The sequence below is a fragment of the Silene latifolia genome, chromosome 10, assembly GCF_048544455.1.
Source record: "Silene latifolia isolate original U9 population chromosome 10, ASM4854445v1, whole genome shotgun sequence".
Taxonomy (NCBI): Eukaryota; Viridiplantae; Streptophyta; class Magnoliopsida; order Caryophyllales; family Caryophyllaceae; genus Silene; species Silene latifolia.
In genome coordinates, this window is record NC_133535.1 from 22,452,129 (window position 1) to 22,474,204 (window position 22,076).

The 22,076-nt window shown below is 37.3% G+C and overlaps 2 protein-coding genes across 2 annotated transcripts; one reads left to right on the top strand and one right to left on the bottom strand.

Annotated features, from left to right (window-relative positions):
* Positions 1 to 3,690: 3,690 nt before the first annotated feature.
* Positions 3,691 to 7,173, bottom strand: LOC141605361 (heat shock cognate 70 kDa protein-like). The gene is made up of 2 exons (XM_074424083.1): positions 6,844 to 7,173; positions 3,691 to 5,558 (listed from the first exon to the last, which is right to left on the bottom strand). Exons 1-2 carry the CDS (start codon positions 7,058 to 7,060, stop codon positions 3,892 to 3,894), a joined length of 1,884 nt encoding a protein of 627 aa, XP_074280184.1. The 5' UTR covers positions 7,061 to 7,173; the 3' UTR covers positions 3,691 to 3,891.
* Positions 7,174 to 17,041: 9,868 nt separating this feature from the next.
* On the top strand, positions 17,042 to 19,874 carry LOC141607280 (uncharacterized). Its single transcript, XM_074426637.1, has 6 exons — positions 17,042 to 17,244; positions 17,515 to 17,674; positions 17,812 to 17,877; positions 18,230 to 18,729; positions 19,014 to 19,302; positions 19,641 to 19,874. The coding sequence occupies exons 1-6, from the start codon at positions 17,042 to 17,044 to the stop codon at positions 19,872 to 19,874; spliced, it is 1,452 nt and encodes a 483-aa protein (XP_074282738.1).
* Positions 19,875 to 22,076: the final 2,202 nt, after the last annotated feature.

A 22,076-nucleotide genomic window follows, 5' to 3' on the forward strand; every position in this document is an offset into this window, starting at 1 on the left:
TAGTAGTTTCACTCTTGCTTCATGCAACTCGTCATCATGAAAGTCAATGTCATTCAAATCATCTTCAAGTTGTACTTCATCTTCTTCAGATTCATCATCCTCATCATCACTTTCTCCTGCATCCTCTTCAGGTTCATAACCTGAATCAGTTTCTTCACCCTCACTCAAATCACTTAACCCCTCATTACAGTTTAAGCATGCCTCATCAGCTCTTTCTTCATATTCATCTTATAGATCTGCTAGTGTAATGTCATTGAAGTCAAAAGATGAGCTAGGATGGTCACTCAATTTTTGGTGAATCTCAGGGACTATTTCTTCAGTATTTTGAGGTTGTAAATGTTCAACAGTTGGAGCTGTTTTCTCAGATGATTTTTCAAGAATATATTTGTTTGGAAGAAATTCTGGGTGAGGTTCTAACAGCAGGTGACTTTGGCCTTGAGCATTTTTTGGGATATTTTAGAAGTGTTTTTTTGGGATTTTTTTCAGCTGATAGGGATGTGCTTTTATGACTAGATAAAGGTACCTCTTTTTGAGTTATAAATGAAGAGGATGACTCAGGTGGTCCCTCCTTTTGAACAGCAACACCTTTCTCAACAGATGTTTTTTTCACATCTCCTTTTCTCCTAGGTACTAATTTACTGGGCTTATTAACAACAACAACACTATCAATAACCTTTATCCACTGCATTAATTGAGCTACATCTTTATCCAGTATAATGTAGCACTCTACCACTCTATGGAGCTCAGCCAAAGTACACATAAACTGTGCATCCCTATCATCAAATGCTCTCCTTAACCCCTCATTTAGAACCATGAAGAATATAGCATCTACACCCCTCTTAAACCCACATTTTTGAGCTTCCTCAATCAAAGTAAACCAACGCATCTCGTCAGGATCAAGAGACACTGTCCTAAAATTTCTACCCTGATAAACCAAAGAGTTTCCATCCATCTTAAAACAGCCTCTATGCCAAAATTTCAATGTCACATCAGCTAAACAATTACCCTATCATGAATATGGAATCAATTAAATACAGAAATTAATTCAATTTTACAAATGCGAAAAACCCTAATAAAAAAGGGGCAAAATAAAAAACACAAATTTAATTGCCACATTGAAAAATTAGACATCAACAACTCAATTATTATGATTATTCGAATATAATTACCATAAAGAAGAAGAAAGAAATGGAGATTTACCTGAGCCATTATGAAGGAGAAACTAAATCAACAATAGTCTTCACCAATAATAGAAGACGAATATAAGAAGAGATGACAAAGAAAAGCGTGGTTCATCAATGGAGAAAAATAAAAAAAAATGTGTGTGTTGAAGATGAAGGAAGATCAGACGTCAATGGAAGGAAGATGAAGAAGGAAAAAGAAAGGGGTTTGTTTGAAAATGACTGAGAAAGATAGATTATTAGGTTTAAGAAAGAAGATTACCTTCTAATCAGGTCACCGGTTAACTTATTCTATTATAAGTGAAGGTGTCTTATTGTTGGGCTTATTCATGGTTAAACAAGAGTTCAGAGTATTTTTAGCGGTTCGCCCATAGTTCACAGTATTGTTATCAATTAATCCTAAAAAATATTGTATTCTTTATTACTTATTCTCATTCAAATCAAAGCTAACACTTGTTTTTGAACTATTTATGGTCCTAGAGAATTTTTGATATTTTTCTTAATCTATAAGATAAAATACAGTTATGTGAGATCTTGTTTTATTTATCATCATGGATGCTATAAAAATATAAAATTTTTAAATTTTTTAATAATGTGTAACTAAGATATTCACGTTGCAAAACGTGTTTCGACAAGTGTGATAAAAACAATTATTGTCTTTCGTTTGGATGAAGTGAGAGCATGATTTTTCCACAATTCCATCCTCGTCTTTGGTCACAAAATATCACTCTCCATCTAGGAGTCTCCATACATGTAATTTCCCAATCGATGAACCACAAATAAGATTATACATCCAATTGTATATAAGTATTGTACAACCAAGATATAAGAATCTGAGTTTATGTGTATTTTTTAAGAGCCAATTCAAAGTTCCTATATATCCGTTGAATTTTAGATAAGAAAACGTAGATTAAGCAGTTTTGTAAAACGACTTTCTAAAATCCTTACCCCTAAGGACTCATATTAACAATATAATTTTAAAAAATACGGAGTACTCACTTAAATAATTTATGAGATCATCCCCAAGCAAGGTCACCGACTGGTAGACCTGGTAAAAGCAACCCGACCCGATTGACCCGACCCGAAAAAGCTGACCCGAGACCCGAAGTGACCCGAACTACATCACCCGAATTTGACCCGAAAACCCGATTGACCCGACCCGACCCAAACATGACCCGAACTTTCTTGACCCGAACTGGGCTGACCCGGAAATGACCCGATCCGAAACCACCAAACCCGAAAATTATCCGACAAAATATAACTCTAATTGAACTGAAAAGACTTGAAATGACAATTTCTCTATTATTCATTGACCCGAAAATGACCCGACCCGGAACAACCTGACCTGCTTGACCCGGAACTGACCCGACAACAAACCCGAAACAAACCCGAAACCCGAAATGACCCGTCCCGCCCTGAGTTAACCCGAAATCAATGAGAAACACGAACCGACCAGACTCGAATTGACCCGACCCAAACCCGACCCGTTGACCCGTTTTGCCAGGTCTACCGACTGGATCGTGACCTTGTTGGGTGATGCTAATGACTCCTTGAACAAGGATTAGGAAGACCTAGTTGGTGACCTTGAATAAGAAAAGGTCAATTTGTAACCTTGAATAAGAAAGGTCAATTTGTTGGTAGCTTTATATGTGGCACCCTCTAATTGCTTGGATGTTGGTAAATGTGGTAAATGAATGGAAATGTTAAATGATTGGAAATGTTAAAAAATGGAAAAATAATTGGGTTGGTGACCTAGGTCGTGACCTTCTGTTTGGGAAGGTGAAAGAGGGTCAAGATTAATAAGGTGTGATTAAGAGGAAAAATTTTGGTGATCCGATTAAGTCGACCTTCTGCTTGGGGATGGTCTGACTTCTAAGAAACAAGAGAAATACCCATTTTTTTTGTGCATTTTTCCTTAATTTTTTAGCGTGTGCGATGTGTGCAGTCTAGTCTAGATGGACTACAAATCAGAGTGATGGTGATTGGTGAGGTTGGGAAGCCAAAAGGCATAAGAAAAGTTGAGAAGACACAAGAAAAGGAGGCTGAAAAGACCATCATTGTCTACTCTATATGTACCTGACTCTAGACTTAATTCCAAATCCACAAAATCTCACTATAGACGGCAACTATCCGTTTATAACTAAAAACGGGCAAAGTAACATATCACATTACGCATCAGACAAACGACAACTTGTATGGTGGAGCCCAAAAATATCACCACTTTAAAGATATTTAACCCGTCCTCCGTCTATAGCAAGACTTGCTGTTCCAAATCACTTCCATTGTCTAGGCCACCAAATTTTTAGAATGTCCTGATGGAAAATATTTGTGACTAAGAAAAAAATCAAAAAGATAATACTTAGACAAAATTTCTGTCACAAAAAAATGTCCATTACAGTAGATGTTTGATTTAGATTTGCTGAGTTACGAGTCAAATTGGATTTGAAACTTAACTTTTCGAGTCAATCTCAAGGTCATCTGAGCTTATTAGATCGGCTCGATCATTAGCCTGACTATAGTTGTCAATTGTCATTGATAAGGGATATCCAAATGGAACTCAAGTTTTGAACCTGAGAATTTTGACAGGATCAACACTTGGGACACTTTAAAGTACTGTATTCAACCATAAGATGTTAACATAACAGCAGAAACCGAAAAGATAATGCAACTACAGTCGATAGTATTCATAACCAGCACCACTAAATATTACTCAGAAGATTGATAGATGCTTGAAGTAACAGGGCAAATTGGAATGAGGAATGAAACGCTTGCAAATGTTTTTGAACTCTTCCAACTTGTCCTCAAATTTCCGGCAATTAGTGAGTTCATGATTCGATTTGACCCATTCAATCGTTTTGTCAACTGCATCCTTTAGCTTTTTCTTCTTCTCGAATCCGATCTCTCCACGGTCATCCTTTAAGATGTCCCAAATGCAACTCACATAGATCTCTAAGTTAGTTTTGGCAGTCAACACCTTTTTCCAATCCATATCGTCTGCTGCGTACTCCTTAGCCTCCTCGGCCATCCTGTCAATCTCCCTTTTTGAAAACCTCCCACTGTGTTTTGTGATGGTTATTTGGTTCGTACGACCAGAACGTTTCTCATGAGCTCTCACAGTCAAGATTCCGTTGTTATCGATCTCGAAAGAACAAGTAATACTAGGAACATTCTTTGGTGCTAGGGTAATGCCAGTAAGCTCAATCCTACCCAACAAGTTATTTTCCTCGGCAATTCTTCTCTCACCTTCGTACACAGGAAATATTGTTGAGGTCTGGTAATCGCAGACAGTAGTAAAGTTTTTCTCCATCTTTGCTGGAATTGGCGTGTTCCTTGGGATCAAAACCTCCATCCCACCACCAAGAACCTCAACGCCAAGAGATAAAGGAGTCACATCCACAAGCATAACATGTTGGCTATAGCGAAAACCAGTCAAGGTAGCTGCATGAATAGCGGCCCCAAAAGCAACAGCCTCATCTGGGTTTAGGCTTTTGCAAAGCGCCTTCCCATTGAAGAAGTTCTGCAACAACTGTTGAACCTTGGGAATACGAGTCGACCCACCAACAAGAACAATTTCATCAATGCCTCCCTTTTCTATATTGGCATCCCTTAAACAGCACGCAACAGGTTTTAAGCAATCATTAAACAAATCCATGTTCAATTTCTCAAATCTAGCACGAGAGATGAATGAAGAGAAATCAATGCCCTGATAAAGGCAATCAATTTCAATTGTAGTCTCCGTAGTTGATGAAAGGGTCCTCTTTGCCCTCTCACAGGCAGCTCTCAATCTCGCAAGAGCTCGAGGATTGTCTGTGATATCCATTCTGTGCTTCGACTTGAATTCGGACGCAAAATGGTTCACCAATCTGTTGTCAAAATCCCCACCACCAAGGTGAGTATCACCACTTATAGCCTTAACTTCAAACAAATCCTTACCAAGAGTCACCAACGAGACATCAAAAGTCCCGCCACCAAGATCAAACACCAGTACATTCCTTTTGCGCTCAACACACCTATTTTCAACACCATAAGCAATTGCTGCAGCTGTCGGCTCGTTTATGATTCGAATCACATTGAGCCCAGCAATGATCCCCGCATCCTTAGTTGCTTGACGCTGAGAATCACTGAAGTAGGCAGGAACAGTGATGACGGCGTCCTTAACTTCAGAGTCAAGGTAAGTCTCTGCAGCCTCTTTCATCTTCATGAGCACCATGGCTGATATCTCTTCCGCAGAAAAATGTTTTTCCTCTCCCTTATAAGTGACAACAATCATAGGCTTGCTGTCTTTATGAGGATACGAAATAACCTTGAAAGGCCAGAGTTTAAGGTCGCTTTGCACTATTTGATCTGTGAATCTTCTACCAATGAGCCTCTTTGCATCTGCCATTAATAAGTATAGAAGGTAATTAATCCCACATTCACACTGAAGTGACTATATAGCAAAGTCGTGTGCATTCTCAAGTAATTGTGTTTGGATCGAGGGATTTGGAGGGAAAAGAAAGGGAAGAAGAGTAGGGGATTTAAAATCTCTTGTTTGGATAGCAAATAACGGTGGAGGGAAATGGAGGGAATTGTATTCAAACATCCACATCCCATTTGCCCTCCCCTTCCCTTACCTCCCTTTCTCTTCCCTCCTTCCCCCTCCCCTCCCTTTCCCTCCACTTTTATTATCCAAACACACCCTAAATTTATTTATTAAAGTCACATGAAAAAAACTAGAAAGTGATATTGAAAGCATTCTGAGTTTTTTAAATTGTAACTGAAGAGTTTCAAACAAAAATCAGAAGCACAACTTCAACTTAGATCATTGCTTAAAAATTAGTTCAATTCAGAATGCTATTCATATGTCCAACAACATCCTTACAATGGAAAGTGTAAAGAGATACCGAATGACATAAATTCAATACGAACAATATAAAATGGATTTATTCCACCGCTATGAAAATAGATACGGAGTTACTAACAACACGTAATAGGTCACGAGAAAAATGGTCTTACATAAAGTTAGTACTAGCTTACTAGGCCGTAATTAGGAAATTTAAAGAGACTGATCAACAATTAGTTTGAGTCAATTGCCTGATTGTAAAGTCAATTCAATGTCATTTCCGCAATTGAAATCTTCGATATCTCTCACATCACTAAAACTTGCGAAAGACAGTTTCTCATTAAGCTATTGAAAGACAACTATGTGTTTTCGAGACCATTTTATTGTTGATCATGGTCCAAGAACTTTATACCTAATTTTTTAATAAGCATAGCCATTTAATCATTAACCCTAATTCATAGCAGTTTGGTTACATGTGGTATACAGTCTCATAACAACGTTATTGTGAGACCGTCACTCAGATAGAAAATCATTAGCTTGAAAAGCGAAAACTTTTTGAAAATTACATACTCCCTCCTTCCTCCTTTTACTTTTGCACAGGAAATAAAGAATTGATTTTATACCATACAAAACACTCAACCCCACATACATATACAATTAAATTTGGAACACATAAAACATTCTAAAAAAGGAAAGAGAGAAAAAACTCAATCCGACTGGCATGTATAAGGAAAGGGGAAGAAATGAGGGACTAGGAGGGAATATATTAATAACAGTAATTTGTTTAACAACTTATTACAGATAAACTTGATAAAGAGAAGGGGAGAAGAAAGAGAGAACCGTAAATAGTGTTGGTAGGGTTTAAGGAGATTTGATTTTTGGCAGCTTCACCAATAAATCTGTCGTTTTGGGAGAAAGCAACACAAGACGGCGTCGTTCTGTTTCCCTGGTCGTTGGTGATGATTTCGACACGGCCATGCTGCCATACTCCCACACATGAGTACGTCGTCCCGAGATCGATTCCTATGGCCGGGATTTGTCTACCTTTTCCAGCCATTGTATGATTCTAACTTGTAAGGGAGGAATACTGGAGTGTGCTGGGGATTGGGGTGTGTGCGCGCTATATATATACGGAGGGCCGAAATTGAGTCTTTTCTTGCCCTTTTCCTTGGGTTTTCCAAAGCAATTAATCTTGTTTATAGATGGGTATATCCCTATTTCTAAAGACGGGCCAAATACAATAAAAGTGGTGATATTTTTTAACTTGCCATCCACTTGTTGTTTGTCCTATTAGTAACTTAGGAAGTGATACTCTCTCCTATTCACTACTCCCTCCATTCAACTCCACTTTGTAAGTTTGCTTTTTACACGTGCGAATTAAAAAAACTATTAAAAGTACATAGGGAAAAAGAATGAAGAGGTTAAAAATATTAAAAAAAAATATAAAGGTGGGGTTTTATGATGGATTAGTGTTGGGGTATGGATGACATTTTTTATAAATATATACTAGTTTTAAACCCGTGCAAAATTGCACGGGTATGTATTTGGGCCAGTATTAATGTTTTTGGATGTATATTTATTTTTGCATTTCTATTGTACTTATCTAGTTGGTCTAAATATACGATCTACATAATTTATCATGATGATATTAACGTTGTCTATCATTCGTACTTGTAGAAGTAGAAATTACTCGGTAGCCTATCATTGTCATCTTCCGAATTCTGAGTGCGAGACTGATAGTAAAATTGCCAGAATTTTTGCTCCAAGTACATAAATCCTCGGTGATGAACGACTTTCTATACAGATCTGAGAGGATTATTTTTTCTAAAAAGAACATATTTTAAAGTTTTCCGACTGTTAACTTATCGTGTTGTTATTATTAATAAAATATTTATTACAACAGTTGCGAATTATTTATTATAAAAAATTTATTAAAAAATTTTTAATCACTTGTAAATTAAATTAAAATTTAATTGTTTTTTACAGTTAAAAAAATTAAAATTTGCTTTAAATTCTAGTTGAAGACTAAATTAACTCGGTTGCCTATCATTGTCACTTACCATTTTCGGTGTGCGCGGTTGATAGTTAAGTTGCCGAGTTTTATATTCCAAGTAAATACTCCGTCATAATTGATTTTTTTTTTAAACAACAATTTTTGTACCATGTACTTTTAAAAAATTATGTTGGGATGTTGTTGCTGCATGGTACAATAATATTTACCAAAATACATGAATATTTTATACTCCAAATAAATACTCCGTCAAGATTTATTTTTTTAACAAAAATTATTGTACCATGTAGTTTTAAAAAATTATGTATGTAATTCATTTGCGTTTTATGTTCGATCCCGTATATAAATGTAATTCCTTGTTGAAATTATGTAATTTTATTATTATGTAATTTTGTTTTAAAAATTATGTAATTCAATTTCATTTAGTCGCATTTATAATTCAATCTGCGTATATGTTATTAAGTTTATTTACACGGAATGTATAAAATTATTTCATAATATTAATTCATAGAATTTTTTCATAATATTATTTCATAGAATTTGTGTAAGACGGAATTTATCGCATGTTTGAAAAGACGGAAATCTGAATAAATAAATACATTGCACACTCACGGGTCCCACCATAACATGAATTTCCAAAAAAAAAACATGCATTAATGACGTGGCGCGCTGAGAATTGAGTATTGTATTTTGTATTAATATAGATAAGATTTTCAATAAGGATAGAATAGTCATTTTCCTAGCCAAATAAGAAAACATGTAAAGTGGAGTTGAATGGACGAAAAGGGAATACTTGCAAAGTGGAGTTGAATGGAGGTAATATATTCTTCTCCTTTACTTTTTACCCAAGAAATAAGGAAGTGAATTTAGACCACACAAAATACACTACCCCACTTACCATTGAATTTGGACCACACAAATCAACCCAAAAAAGGAAATAGAGAAGAAAACCCGAATAACCGAATAGGAAATAGGGAAGAAAACCCTGAATAGGAGGGAGTATTATATTTGACCCGTCTTTCATTATAGATGAATAGAATTTGTGTTTCCAAAGCACACTGATGACACTACCCTTACGATTTTGGGCCTTCCTTCTTAAGCATAGTAATTAGTACCCATTATTAATAGAGAACTAGTGCAAATCCGGTGTTAATGCACGATATTTTTTTTTTTTTTTTGAATAAAACCGGTGCTATTATAATTAATCAGAATGAGCCATGAAATCCTCGGTTAGAATATCGGAAATAATATCAGGGCACATATCCACCCAAATTCTCGATCCGTACTCAATCGGGGAATAAAAAAGGACCATAGCATGGCAGCTTTGTTTCCACTCCGACGTACAAAACTGAACTCCACATCCTCGAAACTGAATATCTTTAACCAGCTTACCCATGTATGAGAGTTGCACTTTCCCACTCCGACCGTATTTTAGGTTATGCTGTATAGAGATTTTAGTAATTACAATGACATAATCTATTGCGGGAGATAATATCTCTTGCGTGAGAATGTGTTATAATATGAGACGATTTTAATTTACAAAAAAAAAAAAACTCATTTATTAGTATTAAATGAATAATTTTTTTAAAATAAAAATGACTCGTCTTACCCTGTAATTTGTGTAGAAAAAACTAGTATTTTATTTCCAATTGTCATATCCTATTTTTATGTATAAGACTTCAAAAAACTAAGGCCTCATTTGGTTGCCCACCAAATTCATGGGAATTTTAAAATCCAATGAATTGTGGCTTTTGGAGGTTATTTGATTACCCATTTTTTTGTAAAATGGGGGAGTTTCAAATTCAGTTTCCAACTCCTGCATGATGGAGGAATTTAACTACCTACCCCCTCATGATCATTGGAAACTCCTAGGAGAATAGAACTCCAACATGGCAACCAAACGGATTCTTGTTATTCATGTGAATTTTGATGTTGGAATTAAACTCTCGTGCATTGCAAATTAACACATGCGTTTGATTCTCGTATGAACCAAACGAGGCCTAACTTTATATATATATATAAGACCTTACACAAACCAATTTGTCATTTTATAGGTCGTACACTTATTTAAATAGCACAAATTATAGAGTAAGATCTTACACCGTGAGACGATTTTTTTCTATACAAAAGAAAATCATTTACTGCTAATATATGAGGCATGAGCTGTCTTTCACACAATGGGATTGTTTTATAGTGTAAGACCCCTTTTTATACAATAGTATTTGGTTTAATAGAAAAATATTTGTCCTATATTTAACGTTGTTTTTTTAAATAACTATATTCAACTTTTATGTATAATAGAAAAAGGAAAAAGATTCGTCATTTTTTTGTGGAGCGACATTTATATTGCACTTGTTTTAGTATTGAAAGCCTAAAGATAATATAAGCCCTTATGGGCCCAACTTTTACATAATGGTTTTATTGAATAGTCATTTAATGAAGCCTCAATCTTTGCAAAGAAATTTGAGTTGGAAATTTTTTTAACTCACTTATTGTTTTAGTTATCGAGGGATAAGTTTATCACAAATTCTTGTTTACATCCGTTATTATTTACAACGGAGGTATAAATCCAACCCAACTAACACCTTTTTTCGGGGTGATAGTGTAATACCCGACAATATTTTTAAAAGTGTGCTTGTTTTCTAACTCAAATTTCGGGAACGAAGTTTCTCCCACCCCGAATATTTTAATACGTAGTTTAGAATTTTAACTATTTTCAAAAAAAAGAAATATAATACATAAAAGTTTTATGATATTGCAACTTGGGTGTTTGTCAATTTGTTCCCTTTATTTCTTCTAGTCATTCGTGACTCTTGCACCATTCACATCTAATTATATCTAAAGCCCTTAGTTATATTCACTAATGCCTTGTTTTCTTATTTTATCTTGCCACTCATAACCCATAAAACCTTGTTTGCCATATTTCCTATCTTTTGTCTGCCATATACTTTGCAACATGCTATGTCATGATCATCATCACCTCACCAACAACCTACTTTACTCCTTTGATAAAATAACCTATTCTTTAACAACCTACTTTACTCCTTTGATAAAATAATCTATTCTTTAACAACCTACTTTACTCCTTTGATAAAATAACCTATTCTTCCGTTTCGCTTCATCCCTCGCCAGATTGTAAATTATTGAGAAAAAATTGGATGATCATCATTAGCTTTCAACTTGCTAGCATCCCACACCAAGTTCTTATCATCTGCCTATTAATTTCATGGTTCTAGTTATGGTTTGGTTGTACTATTGATCTAATATTAAGGTAACACGATTCTACCGATCCTAATATTATTATTATTACTCGAGGTTGTGTGAATTACTTGCTAATTGTTACTGTTTTGATACGTTTTTCTTTTATGTTTTGATAATTTATTTGAGGCGAACTATTAATAATTGTTACCTTATATTAATAGATAATATTTTCTATTTCTAAGATTTTAATATCTGTGAGATTGGGTGAGTTCGGAATTCGACGGTTGAAGTTGGGTCATTGAGAGGATGTTTAAACGGTTGATTATTAAGGTTATGATTTGGTCAATAATCATAATTAATTGAGGTTTATAAGTAAGGTTTATAAGTAATATGTGGGACGTTGGTACGTACGGTACCACTAGAGCAATATGAGTCTGTTTTGATGTTTGTCACGATTTTAGATCATGAGCAGGAGTAGACTATGCACATTATAATAACGGATTCGGAATTATATTCACTAATGGTGCTGGAGTTTAACTTGATACTTTAACTAGTTTTATACCCGTGCAAAAAATGCACGGATTACTTTTAGAATTTTAATTATCAAAATATGTTCAATTAATGCGAATATAATCATACGTAACATTCGCATATAATAATGAATAAATAATACAGTTTGTCATAATATATTCTGTGTCCCAAGTTGTCGGAGCTTGCGTTGCTGCTCATATTTTTACCCGGATTAGTTTTGTTATTGCGAAAGGAATGAGGAGTAACTCAGCTACCCACTAATATCTTGTAAATTATTTTGAGCTTAATAAAAGTTGCATAATAATAATAATAAAAAATAAAAAATAACAATAATTTTAATTCTAAGAATAGTAATATCAACGATTCTTGCGTAATAATATTTTTACCCGTATGATAGTTGTACTCGTATTTTTCGAGAATAAATGATCATTTTGTGGTAAGTAATGACCACTTTAAAAATAATGGTGATTTATAAAATGGTCGACAATCGTAGAGTAATTTTTGCGTAATAATATTTTCAATTCATTTCAATAGAAGGCCAATTTGCCAATTTACCAATTTAATATATCTACATGTTTTATTCAATTGTATTAAGCCCAACGAATTATTCTAATTTCGCCCTCTTGATGATCTATCATCTCCTTCACAACCACAGTCCACAACCTTCTTTCAACAAAAACCACCACTAAGGCACTACCTCCGATCCTCCGCTCTCCACGTCTCATGCCTCCAAAGTTCCCCTTTCTCCCTCTCACCTCACTAACTCTAAATTAATACACCTTCATTAATAGTAAAGCACATAGTTCTTCATTTTTTGGTAAGATAAGAGATCTAATTTTGTTTCAATTTTTTTTTTAAAAGATTGTCAGATCTAGTAATTTCTAATATTGTAATGTTTTTTTAATATTAATATTGTAATGTTTTTTTTTTAATATTGTCTAATATTATAATGTTTATTTTAATATTGTCAATTTCTTTTCTAAGATAAATTCTTTGTTTTATAACCAAATTTAAACTTTATTGTTATTGAAAGAATTTTAAAATTTTCAAATCACATAAAATATTTTTTTATTCCCTTAAAAAGTTAGGTTTTAAATTCTAATAATTATTATTGTTGACATTGTTATTTTTAAACGAATATATCAATGATTTAAAAAGAAATTAAAATTATATTGTTATTAAGATGATTTGTTTTTTTTTGATTTTTATATGATGTTTTTTTAAAAAAAAATTACTTATTCATTACGATATTTGTAATTATGTGGCTGCCTATATTTTACGATTTTCTAATTTTTTTTCCTTTTGATTTAAAATTTATATGGATGAATTTTACTTCATTAATTTAATAATGTTTTTTTCCTAGTTAACAGACTTTTAAACTGAATTGATTTTATTCAGGTTCTAGTTATCAAAGTTTATTTTTCTGTTCTTGTATAATTTTTGTAAGGATCCAAGTTTTTATTTTAATTTTAATTTTTATGGACGTTGGAATGTAAATTGTAGGAGTACTACTTAACATTTTATGAAAATTGGAAGTTTTTGCATATGCATTCAGAGACTAAGACACTGAGTATGTTAAATTAAGAAAGAGGAGAGAGGGGAATTAATTAGCTTAATAATAGTGGAGGGGCCTACATCACCAAAAAAATAAATTTTACTTTTTTATTCCCTATAATTCATCGGCCAATAAGAATTCTCTAAAAAACCCATCTTTTATACTATGTAGATTACGTGAGGTTGTATTTTACCTTGCTGATATTTTGAGATTTGATTAGCGTTTTTGGTATTACGTTTTTGTCGTTGAATTCTTTTGACCTTGACTCGTGGTGAGTAGCTTGGGGTCTTGTACTCTGAGTGTTGAACAGTTCTTTAAATAGAACATTGACGATATGATATTGAAATTGAGATGGAAATTGTTCTTGGTATTGAGTTATGAGTTATGGGGCCTTTGATCCGAGTTATGTTTACGGTCCAGTGTGACCATGGTTACCGAGTTATTTGAGTTTGAGATCGATATTGAGATGGAAATATTGTTTCGCGGTTTTATTCCGCCACTCACTCACCCCTTGTCCTTGGCTTAGGTTCGACGATGAGAATACGATACTTGATTTCTTGGGAGTATTATATTTAGAGACGGGTTTTGAGTCGGGTTTGTTAAAATGGAAAAGCTGCTAGATCGGGAAAGTTTCCATTTAAGGAAACTTTCCATTTTAAGAAGTTTCTATTTTTAGTAACTTCCTATTTTGGGAACGGGAATAGTTTAAGTAATTGTTTATCATTATTTATCTTTCAGAGGGCGAATTTGTTGTGGAATATTACCGAGCACTCGACTATTTGATCGCAAAGATCGAGGTAGGGAATACACTGATTGAGTTCTTACGATTATAAAGAGTTGGCATGTTTGGTGATTATATGACATATCTGATTATCTTATTTATCTTGTTGAGCATTATTGTTTCATACGTTTCATACATTGCATTTGCATCGGAGTTGGGTTGGAGGAGATGAGATTATTGCGATTAAGGCCCAGGCGGGTTCTGGGACTTGCCCTGGTGTCCTCGGCTTTAGCCGGTATATCGACGACGGTCGATTGATATAGTCTGCCGGGGATCGGTATGGCTGGGCGTTCCGGGGATGTGTGTGATGGAGTTGAGAATGGAGGATTATAGCATTGCATTCTTTATTTATATCGTATTACCTACTCAACCTCGCGGTTGACCCTGTGTATTCGTGTATGCCTGTGATGATCCATTTATTGGGGAGCAGTTTGACAGGTTGTTGAGACATTGGGAGCTGGCAGGGGAGAGAGCATGGATCACCTGACTTAGAGCTAGCCTACTTTTTATTTGTTTAGTTATCGACTTTATTTCCAGTTTGAGACATGTTTCATTTCAGTTGTAAACATTATAAGCTTTTAATTTAAAGTACTGTTTATCTTTCCTTTGTTATCTACTGCCTCGGGTTTCCGAGATGGTAACACCCTTCTTTATCTAAGGAGTCCTAGTCCAGGCCCTTAAATAAATGGGGGTGTTACAAAGTGGTATCAGAGCAAACGATCCTCAGGCCTAAACCAATGAATCCAATGAACATAGGAAGAGTCTAAATAAAATGAACCTCGGGATAGAACTGTTAGGGGCACACTAAGGTAAGGGATGAGTTAGGGGCCCCCTCACACCGAACCATTGGCCCTCTCAGTTTGACCCGGGAACCCTGAGTGTAAATGAGAGAAAGGGTAGAAAAGTTGCATGATGTTGAGTATGAATTCATATATCGTTGCCTAAGTGTTAACTGATTGATATATTAATTGTTGCATAAAAGAATTGATGGGAGGTTGTGGCATAATACTTTGCATGTTTTAAAGTTGATTCATACTTATATCTCTATAAAGTTGTGTTAGAAGACTATGTCTAGCGATATGCGGTTATATGATCCCTAAACCATGCCAGGTAGGCAAGTAGGGTAAGAAGTGATAGAATTGGCTAGAGTTGCCAAGGTGATTTTGTGTTGCAGCTAATTCCTAAAATTTTCTTATAGTCATGCCTCCACGAAGGAACACGGCTGTAAACATCACCCAGGCAGAGTTAGATCAGCTATTGGCTGAGAATGAGGCCCTAAAGGCCAAAAGAATTGATCCTGCTAAGATGAGTACAATAGTGGCGAGGCATAACCCTACCATTTTCACCGGAGAGGGGAACCTCACTTCTTTGGGAGATTGGTGTCGGGAGTTCACCAACCTATTAGAGCTGATAGCTTGTCCTGAAGAGCTGCAAGTAGACCAGGTTGCCCACTACCTCAGGGCCACAGCTGGGGAATGGTGGACTAGGAACAAGGCGGAGATCCGACATATTGCTAGGGATATTGAGGAAGGATACGTGTCTTGGTTGGAAATTAAAGTGATACTGACGGACCAGTTCATGCCAGAATTCAGGAAAGCTAAGCTAAGGGAAGAGTTCGATACGTTTAAGATGACAGAGGACATGACGGTGGACACATACCATAGGAAGTTCCGACTGTTGGCTTCATATATCGATGAATTTGCTAAGAACGAGACCATGCTGGCTATGAGGTTTGAGAGGGGACTGATGGTGGATATCAAGAAGAGGCTCACGGCAGCTCCACCTACCACCGTTCAGGACATCTACCTAAGGGCTAGTGCTGCTGAGAGGCTCTCCGAGCAGATCAAGGAGGATAAGAAAGGAAAAGCTGAGAAGAGGAAGCCGGAAACTGTCAGTGATAATACTGGGGCCAAGAAGCTGGATTCAGGCAAGTTCGGTGGATACTCCACCAATAGTGCTCCTGGGGGGATGAGGAATCAAAGCGGAGGTAGTTAAAGAGGTGCTAGTATTGGAGGTAATGCGCCCAGGGTCACTTGTTTTGGTTGTGGGAAGTTGGGGCACAAGAGATGGGAGTGCCGAAGTTCTGGAGGAAACCAATCTGGGGGTTCCTGGACACCTACATCCGGGTTCGGTGGATCTCGAACAGCGGGATCGGGGGTACAACAACTACCGTACTCCTAACACCGGCCATGGAGGAGGTGCCCGATCTGGGCAAAACGCGATTATCAAGGAAGCTACAACAACTATCAGAACCGTAGCCAGCTGAACCGGCCCAGTGGGGGTGGCAATTTTCAGAGGAACCAGAATGAGGGGAACAAGCAACCTGGTCCGGCTTCATCGAGTCAGTCTGGAGCTAAGTCCAGTGGCAAGCTCTTTGCCATGGGTAAGGAAGCAGCTAAGGAGGATGCTCACATAGTGACTGGTACTTTTATTTTCAACTCTAAACACACCTTCGTGTTATTCGATTCGGGTGCTACACATTCATTCATATCTAGGGAGCATGTTAGAGCCTTGAACCTTACTGCATATGATAGAGTGGTCGATTCTGTTACAGTACCCTCGGGAGAGTCTGTGTCTTGTGATAGAATCTATACTAGTGTACCTATTCAGATTGGGGAGGTTGTCTTTCACTGTGACCTTAGGGAGTTTCCATTGGGTGGTTTCGAGGTGATTCTAGGGATGGATTGGTTGGGGAAATACAAAGCTTTCATTGACTGTTACCAAAAGAAAATATCATTGAAAGGACCTAAGGGAGTCAGAGTAACCTACAAGGGATACAGGGTCAAACCCAAAGTCAAATTTATTTCAGTAAACACCCTCAAATCGAGTCTGAGGAAGGGAGACCAGTTGATCTTGTGTCAGATGTGGGATAGAGAGTCCGAGACCCCTAGGATTTCTGACATATCTGTGGTGAGAGACTTTGAGGGGGTATTTCCTAAGAGATTCTGAGCTACCACCTATGCGCGACATTGACTTTTCCATTGATCTAAAGCCGGGAGCTGGACCTATTTCTAAACCACCATACCGTATGGGACCGAAAGAGATGGAAGAATTGAAGAAGCAATTGGATGAATTGGTTGAGGAGGGTTATATTCGACCCAGTGTTTCACCCTGGGGAGCACCAGTCCTATTTGTCAAGAAAAAGGATGGAAGTTTGAGGCTGTGCGTGGATTACCGAGAGTTGAATAATGTGACTATCAAGAACCGTTATCCTTTGCCAAGGATTGATGATTTGTTTGACCAATTGAGTGGGGCTGGAGTGTTCTCGAAGATTGATCTGAGGTCGGGTTATCATCAACTGAGGATAAAGAACGAAGATATTCCTAAGACTGCATTCAGAACTAGATATGGACACTATGAGTTCGTGGTCATGCCCTTCGGATTGACCAATGCGCCAGCTGTGTTTATGGACCTAATGAATCGGGTGTTCAGTCCTTATTTGGACAAGTTCGTGGTTGTATTCATCGATGATATATTGGTTTACTCCAAGAATGAGGAAGAGCACGAGGAGCATCTGAGGATAGTGTTGAGAACTTTGGCAGAGAATCAGTTGTATGCCAAATTGAGTAAATGCGAGTTCTGGTTGAAGAAAGTTGCCTTTCTGGGGCATGTGATTTCCAAAGAGGGGGTGTCAGTGGATCCTAGCAAGATCGAGACGGTGACTAGATGGCAGAGTCCAAAGAATGTGGGCGAAATTCGAAGCTTCTTGGGACTAGCTGGATACTACAGGAGGTTTGTCAAAGACTTTTCGAAGATAGCAAAACCATTGACATCCCTAATGAGGAAAGAGAACAGGTTTGTTTGGGATGAGAGTTGTGAGAAGGCTTTCCTGACACTTAAAGAGCGCCTAACCACAGCTCCTATCCTTGCTTTGCCAGATGGGAATGATAACTTCGAAGTATATACTGATGCTTCCAAGAAAGGGTTAGGATGTGTGTTGATGCAGAACGGGAAGGTAATCGTATACGCTTCTCGACAGTTGAAGACCTATGAGGAGAATTACCCTACCCATGATCTAGAGTTGGGAGCGATGGTGTTTGCTCTTAAGTTGTGGCGACATTATCTCTATGGAGCGACTTTCAAGGTATTTTCTGATCACAAGAGCCTGAAGTATATCTATACTCAGAAGGATCTGAACATGAGACAGAGGAGATGGATCGAGTTGATTGGCAACTATGACATGGACTTACTCTATCACGAAGGGAAATCGAATGTCGTAGCCGATGCTTTGAGTCGGAAGTCTATCCATGCCCTAATCAGTGCCAGATCCAGGGTGAGGATGCTTGGTGAGCTAAGGAAGATGGGGATTTACATGATCCGACGAGGTGAGACCATTGGAGATATGACAGTTGAGCCGGAGTTGTACGAGGAGATTCGAGAGCTACAGAAAGAGGATGCTAGAATTCAGAAATGGCACAATGCGGTAGAGCAGGCAGGTGCAGAACCTTACTCTAAATTCAGTATTCATTCAAATGGGAGCTTGAGGTTTGGACCGAGGTGGTGTGTGCCAGCTAACAAGGAACTGAAGAAGAAAATTCTTACTGAGGCACATGCTACTCCTTATTCTGTACATCCTGGAGGGGATAAGTTATACAAGGATCTCAAAAAGACGTTCTGGTGGCCTAATATGAAGAAAGAAGTCGCTGAGTTCGTGTCTTGATGTTTGACATGCCAGAGGGTGAAGGGTGAACACAAGAGACCGCAGGGGAAAGTTCAGCCGCTAGATGTGCCAGAGTGGAAGTGGGAGAGTATATCCATGGACTTCATCGTCGGGTTGCCTCGGACTCAAAGAGGTAACAACATGATTTGGGTGATCGTCGACAGGTTGACCAAGTCAGCTCACTTTATTCCCATGAAAGATACTTGGAGTAAGGCCGAGTTGGCTAAGGCTTATGTGCAGTACGTGGTAAAGTTGCATGTTGTGCCTAAAGATATCGTCTCCGACAGAGATTCCAGGTTTCTATCCAAGTTCTGGCAGGAATTGCAGTCATTGATGGGTACTCAACTAAAGATGAGCACCGCTTTTCATCCTGCTGCGACGGTCGACGAGAGAGGACTATTCAGACCCTCGAGGATATGTTGAGAGCTTGTGTTCTAGAGTTTGGCGGATCTTGGGAGGACAGACTGGGGTTGATCGAGTTTTCTTACAACAACAGTTATCACGCTAGCATTGGGATGACACCATTCGAGGCACTCTATGGTAGGAAATGCAGAAGTCCTGTGTGTTGGGATGATCGATCTGACGCTGTCGTTTTGGGGCCGAGATGATTCGGAGATGGTTGAACATGTACAGTTATTAGGCAAAAGATGAGAGCTTCCCGGAGACGGACGAAGAGCTATGCGACACTAGGAGAAGTGACATTTCTTTCGAGGTGGGAGAGAAGGTACTACTCAAAGTGTCACCGATGAAGGGAGTTATGAGGTTCGGCAAGCGAGGAAAGCTGAGTCAGAAATTCATCGGAACTTATGAGATTTTGGACAGAGTTGGAGAGGTGGCATACCGTTTAGCTTTGCCACCAGCGTTAGCCAGAGTTCACAATGTCTTTCATGTTTCCCAGTTGTGGAGGTACTTGAGCGATCCATCACATGTGTTGAGTCCTGAGGTGATCGAGGTGGATGAGCAGTTGTCCTATCTGGAGACACCTAAGGAGATTTTGGACAGGAAAGTGAGGAAGACCAGGAATGGAGAGACAACTTTGGTGAAAGTCTTGTGGACTAACCACAATGTTGAGGAAGCTACATGGGAGACTGAGGCGTCCATGAGGGAAAGCTATCCACACCTGTTTGCATGAGGTAAGTTCCGGGACGTAACTTCCTTTTTAGGAGGGTAGAATGTAACATTTTGTTTTATGGGCCTAAGCCCATGCGTCCTTTATACTAGAAAATTCGTTTTGTTACCCACATCGATGCGTGGGGGTGGGGGTGGGGGTTGCTAGATGAGCGAACTTCGGGACGAAGTTCCTTTTTAGGAGGGAAGATTGTAATACCCGACAATATTTTTAAAAGTGTGCTTGTTTTCTAACTCAAATTTCGGGAACGAAGTTTCTCCCACCCCGAATATTTTAATACTTAGTTTAGAATTTTAACTATTTTAAAAAAAAAAAGAAATATAATACATAAAAGTTTTATGATATTGCAACTTGGGTGTTTGTCAATTTGTTCCCTTTATTTCTTCTAGTCATTCGTGACTCTTGCACCATTCACATCTAATTATATCTAAAGCCCTTAGTTATATTCACTAATGCCTTGTTTTCTTATTTTATCTTGCCACTCATAACCCATAAAACCTTGTTTGCCATATTTCCTATCTTTTGTCTGCCATATACTTTGCAACATGCTATGTCATGATCATCATCACCTCACCAACAACCTACTTTACTCCTTTGATAAAATAACCTATTCTTTAACAACCTACTTTACTCCTTTGATAAAATAATCTATTCTTTAACAACCTACTTTACTCCTTTGATAAAATAACCTATTCTTCCGTTTCGCTTCATCCCTCGCCAGATTGTAAATTATTGAGAAAAAATTGGATGATCATCATTAGCTTTCAACTTGCTAGCATCCCACACCAAGTTCTTATCATCTGCCTATTAATTTCATGGTTCTAGTTATGGTTTGGTTGTACTATTGATCTAATATTAAGGTAACACGATTCTACCGATCCTAATATTATTATTATTACTCGAGGTTGTGTGAATTACTTGCTAATTGTTACTGTTTTGATACGTTTTTCTTTTATGTTTTGATAATTTATTTGAGGCGAACTATTAATAATTGTTACCTTATATTAATAGATAATATTTTCTATTTCTAAGATTTTAATATCTGTGAGATTGGGTGAGTTCGGAATTCGACGGTTGAAGTTGGGTCATTGAGAGGATGTTTAAACGGTTGATTATTAAGGTTATGATTTGGTCAATAATCATAATTAATTGAGGTTTATAAGTAAGGTTTATAAGTAATATGTGGGACGTTGGTACGTACGGTACCACTAGAGCAATATGAGTCTGTTTTGATGTTTGTCACGATTTTAGATCATGAGCAGGAGTAGACTATGCACATTATAATAACGGATTCGGAATTATATTCACTAATGGTGCTGGAGTTTAACTTGATACTTTAATTACGTGAGGTTGTCTTTTACCTTGCTGATATTTTGAGATTTGATTAGCGTTTTTGGTATTACGTTTTTGTCGTTGAATTCTTTTGACCTTGACTCGTGGTGAGTAGCTTGGGGTCTTGTACTCTGAGTGTTGAACAGTTCTTTAAATAGAACATTGACGATATGATATTGAAATTGAGATGGAAATTGGTTACTGGTATTGAGTTATGAGTTATGGGGCCTTTGAGCCGAGTTATGTTTACGGTCCAGTGTGACCATGGTTACTGAGTTATTTGAGTTTGAGATCGATATTGAGATGGAAATATTGTTTCGCGGTTTTATTCCGCCAGTTCACTCACCCCTTGTCCTTGGCTTAGGTTCGACGATGAGAATACGATACTTGGTTTCTTGGGAGTATTATATTTAGAGACGGGTTTTGAGTCGGGTTTGTTAAAATGGAAAAGCTGCTAGATCGGGAAAGTTTCCATTTAAGGAAACTTTCCATTTTAAGAAGTTTCTATTTTTAGTAACTTCCTATTTTGGGAACGGGAATAGTTTAAGTAATTGTTTATCATTATTTATCTTTCAGAGGGCGAATTTGTTGTGGAATATTACTGAGCACCCGACTATTTGACTCAAAAGATCGAGGTAGGGAATACACTGATTGAGTTCTTACGATTATAAAGAGTTGGCATGTTTGGTGATTATATGACATATCTGATTATCTTATTTATCTTGTTGAGCATTATTGTTTCATACGTTTCATACATTGCATTTGCATCGGAGTTGGGTTGGAGGAGATGAGATTATTGCGATTAAGGCCCAGGCGGGTTCTGCAGGACTTGCCCTGGTGTCCTCGGCCATTTAGTGGTATATCGACGACGGT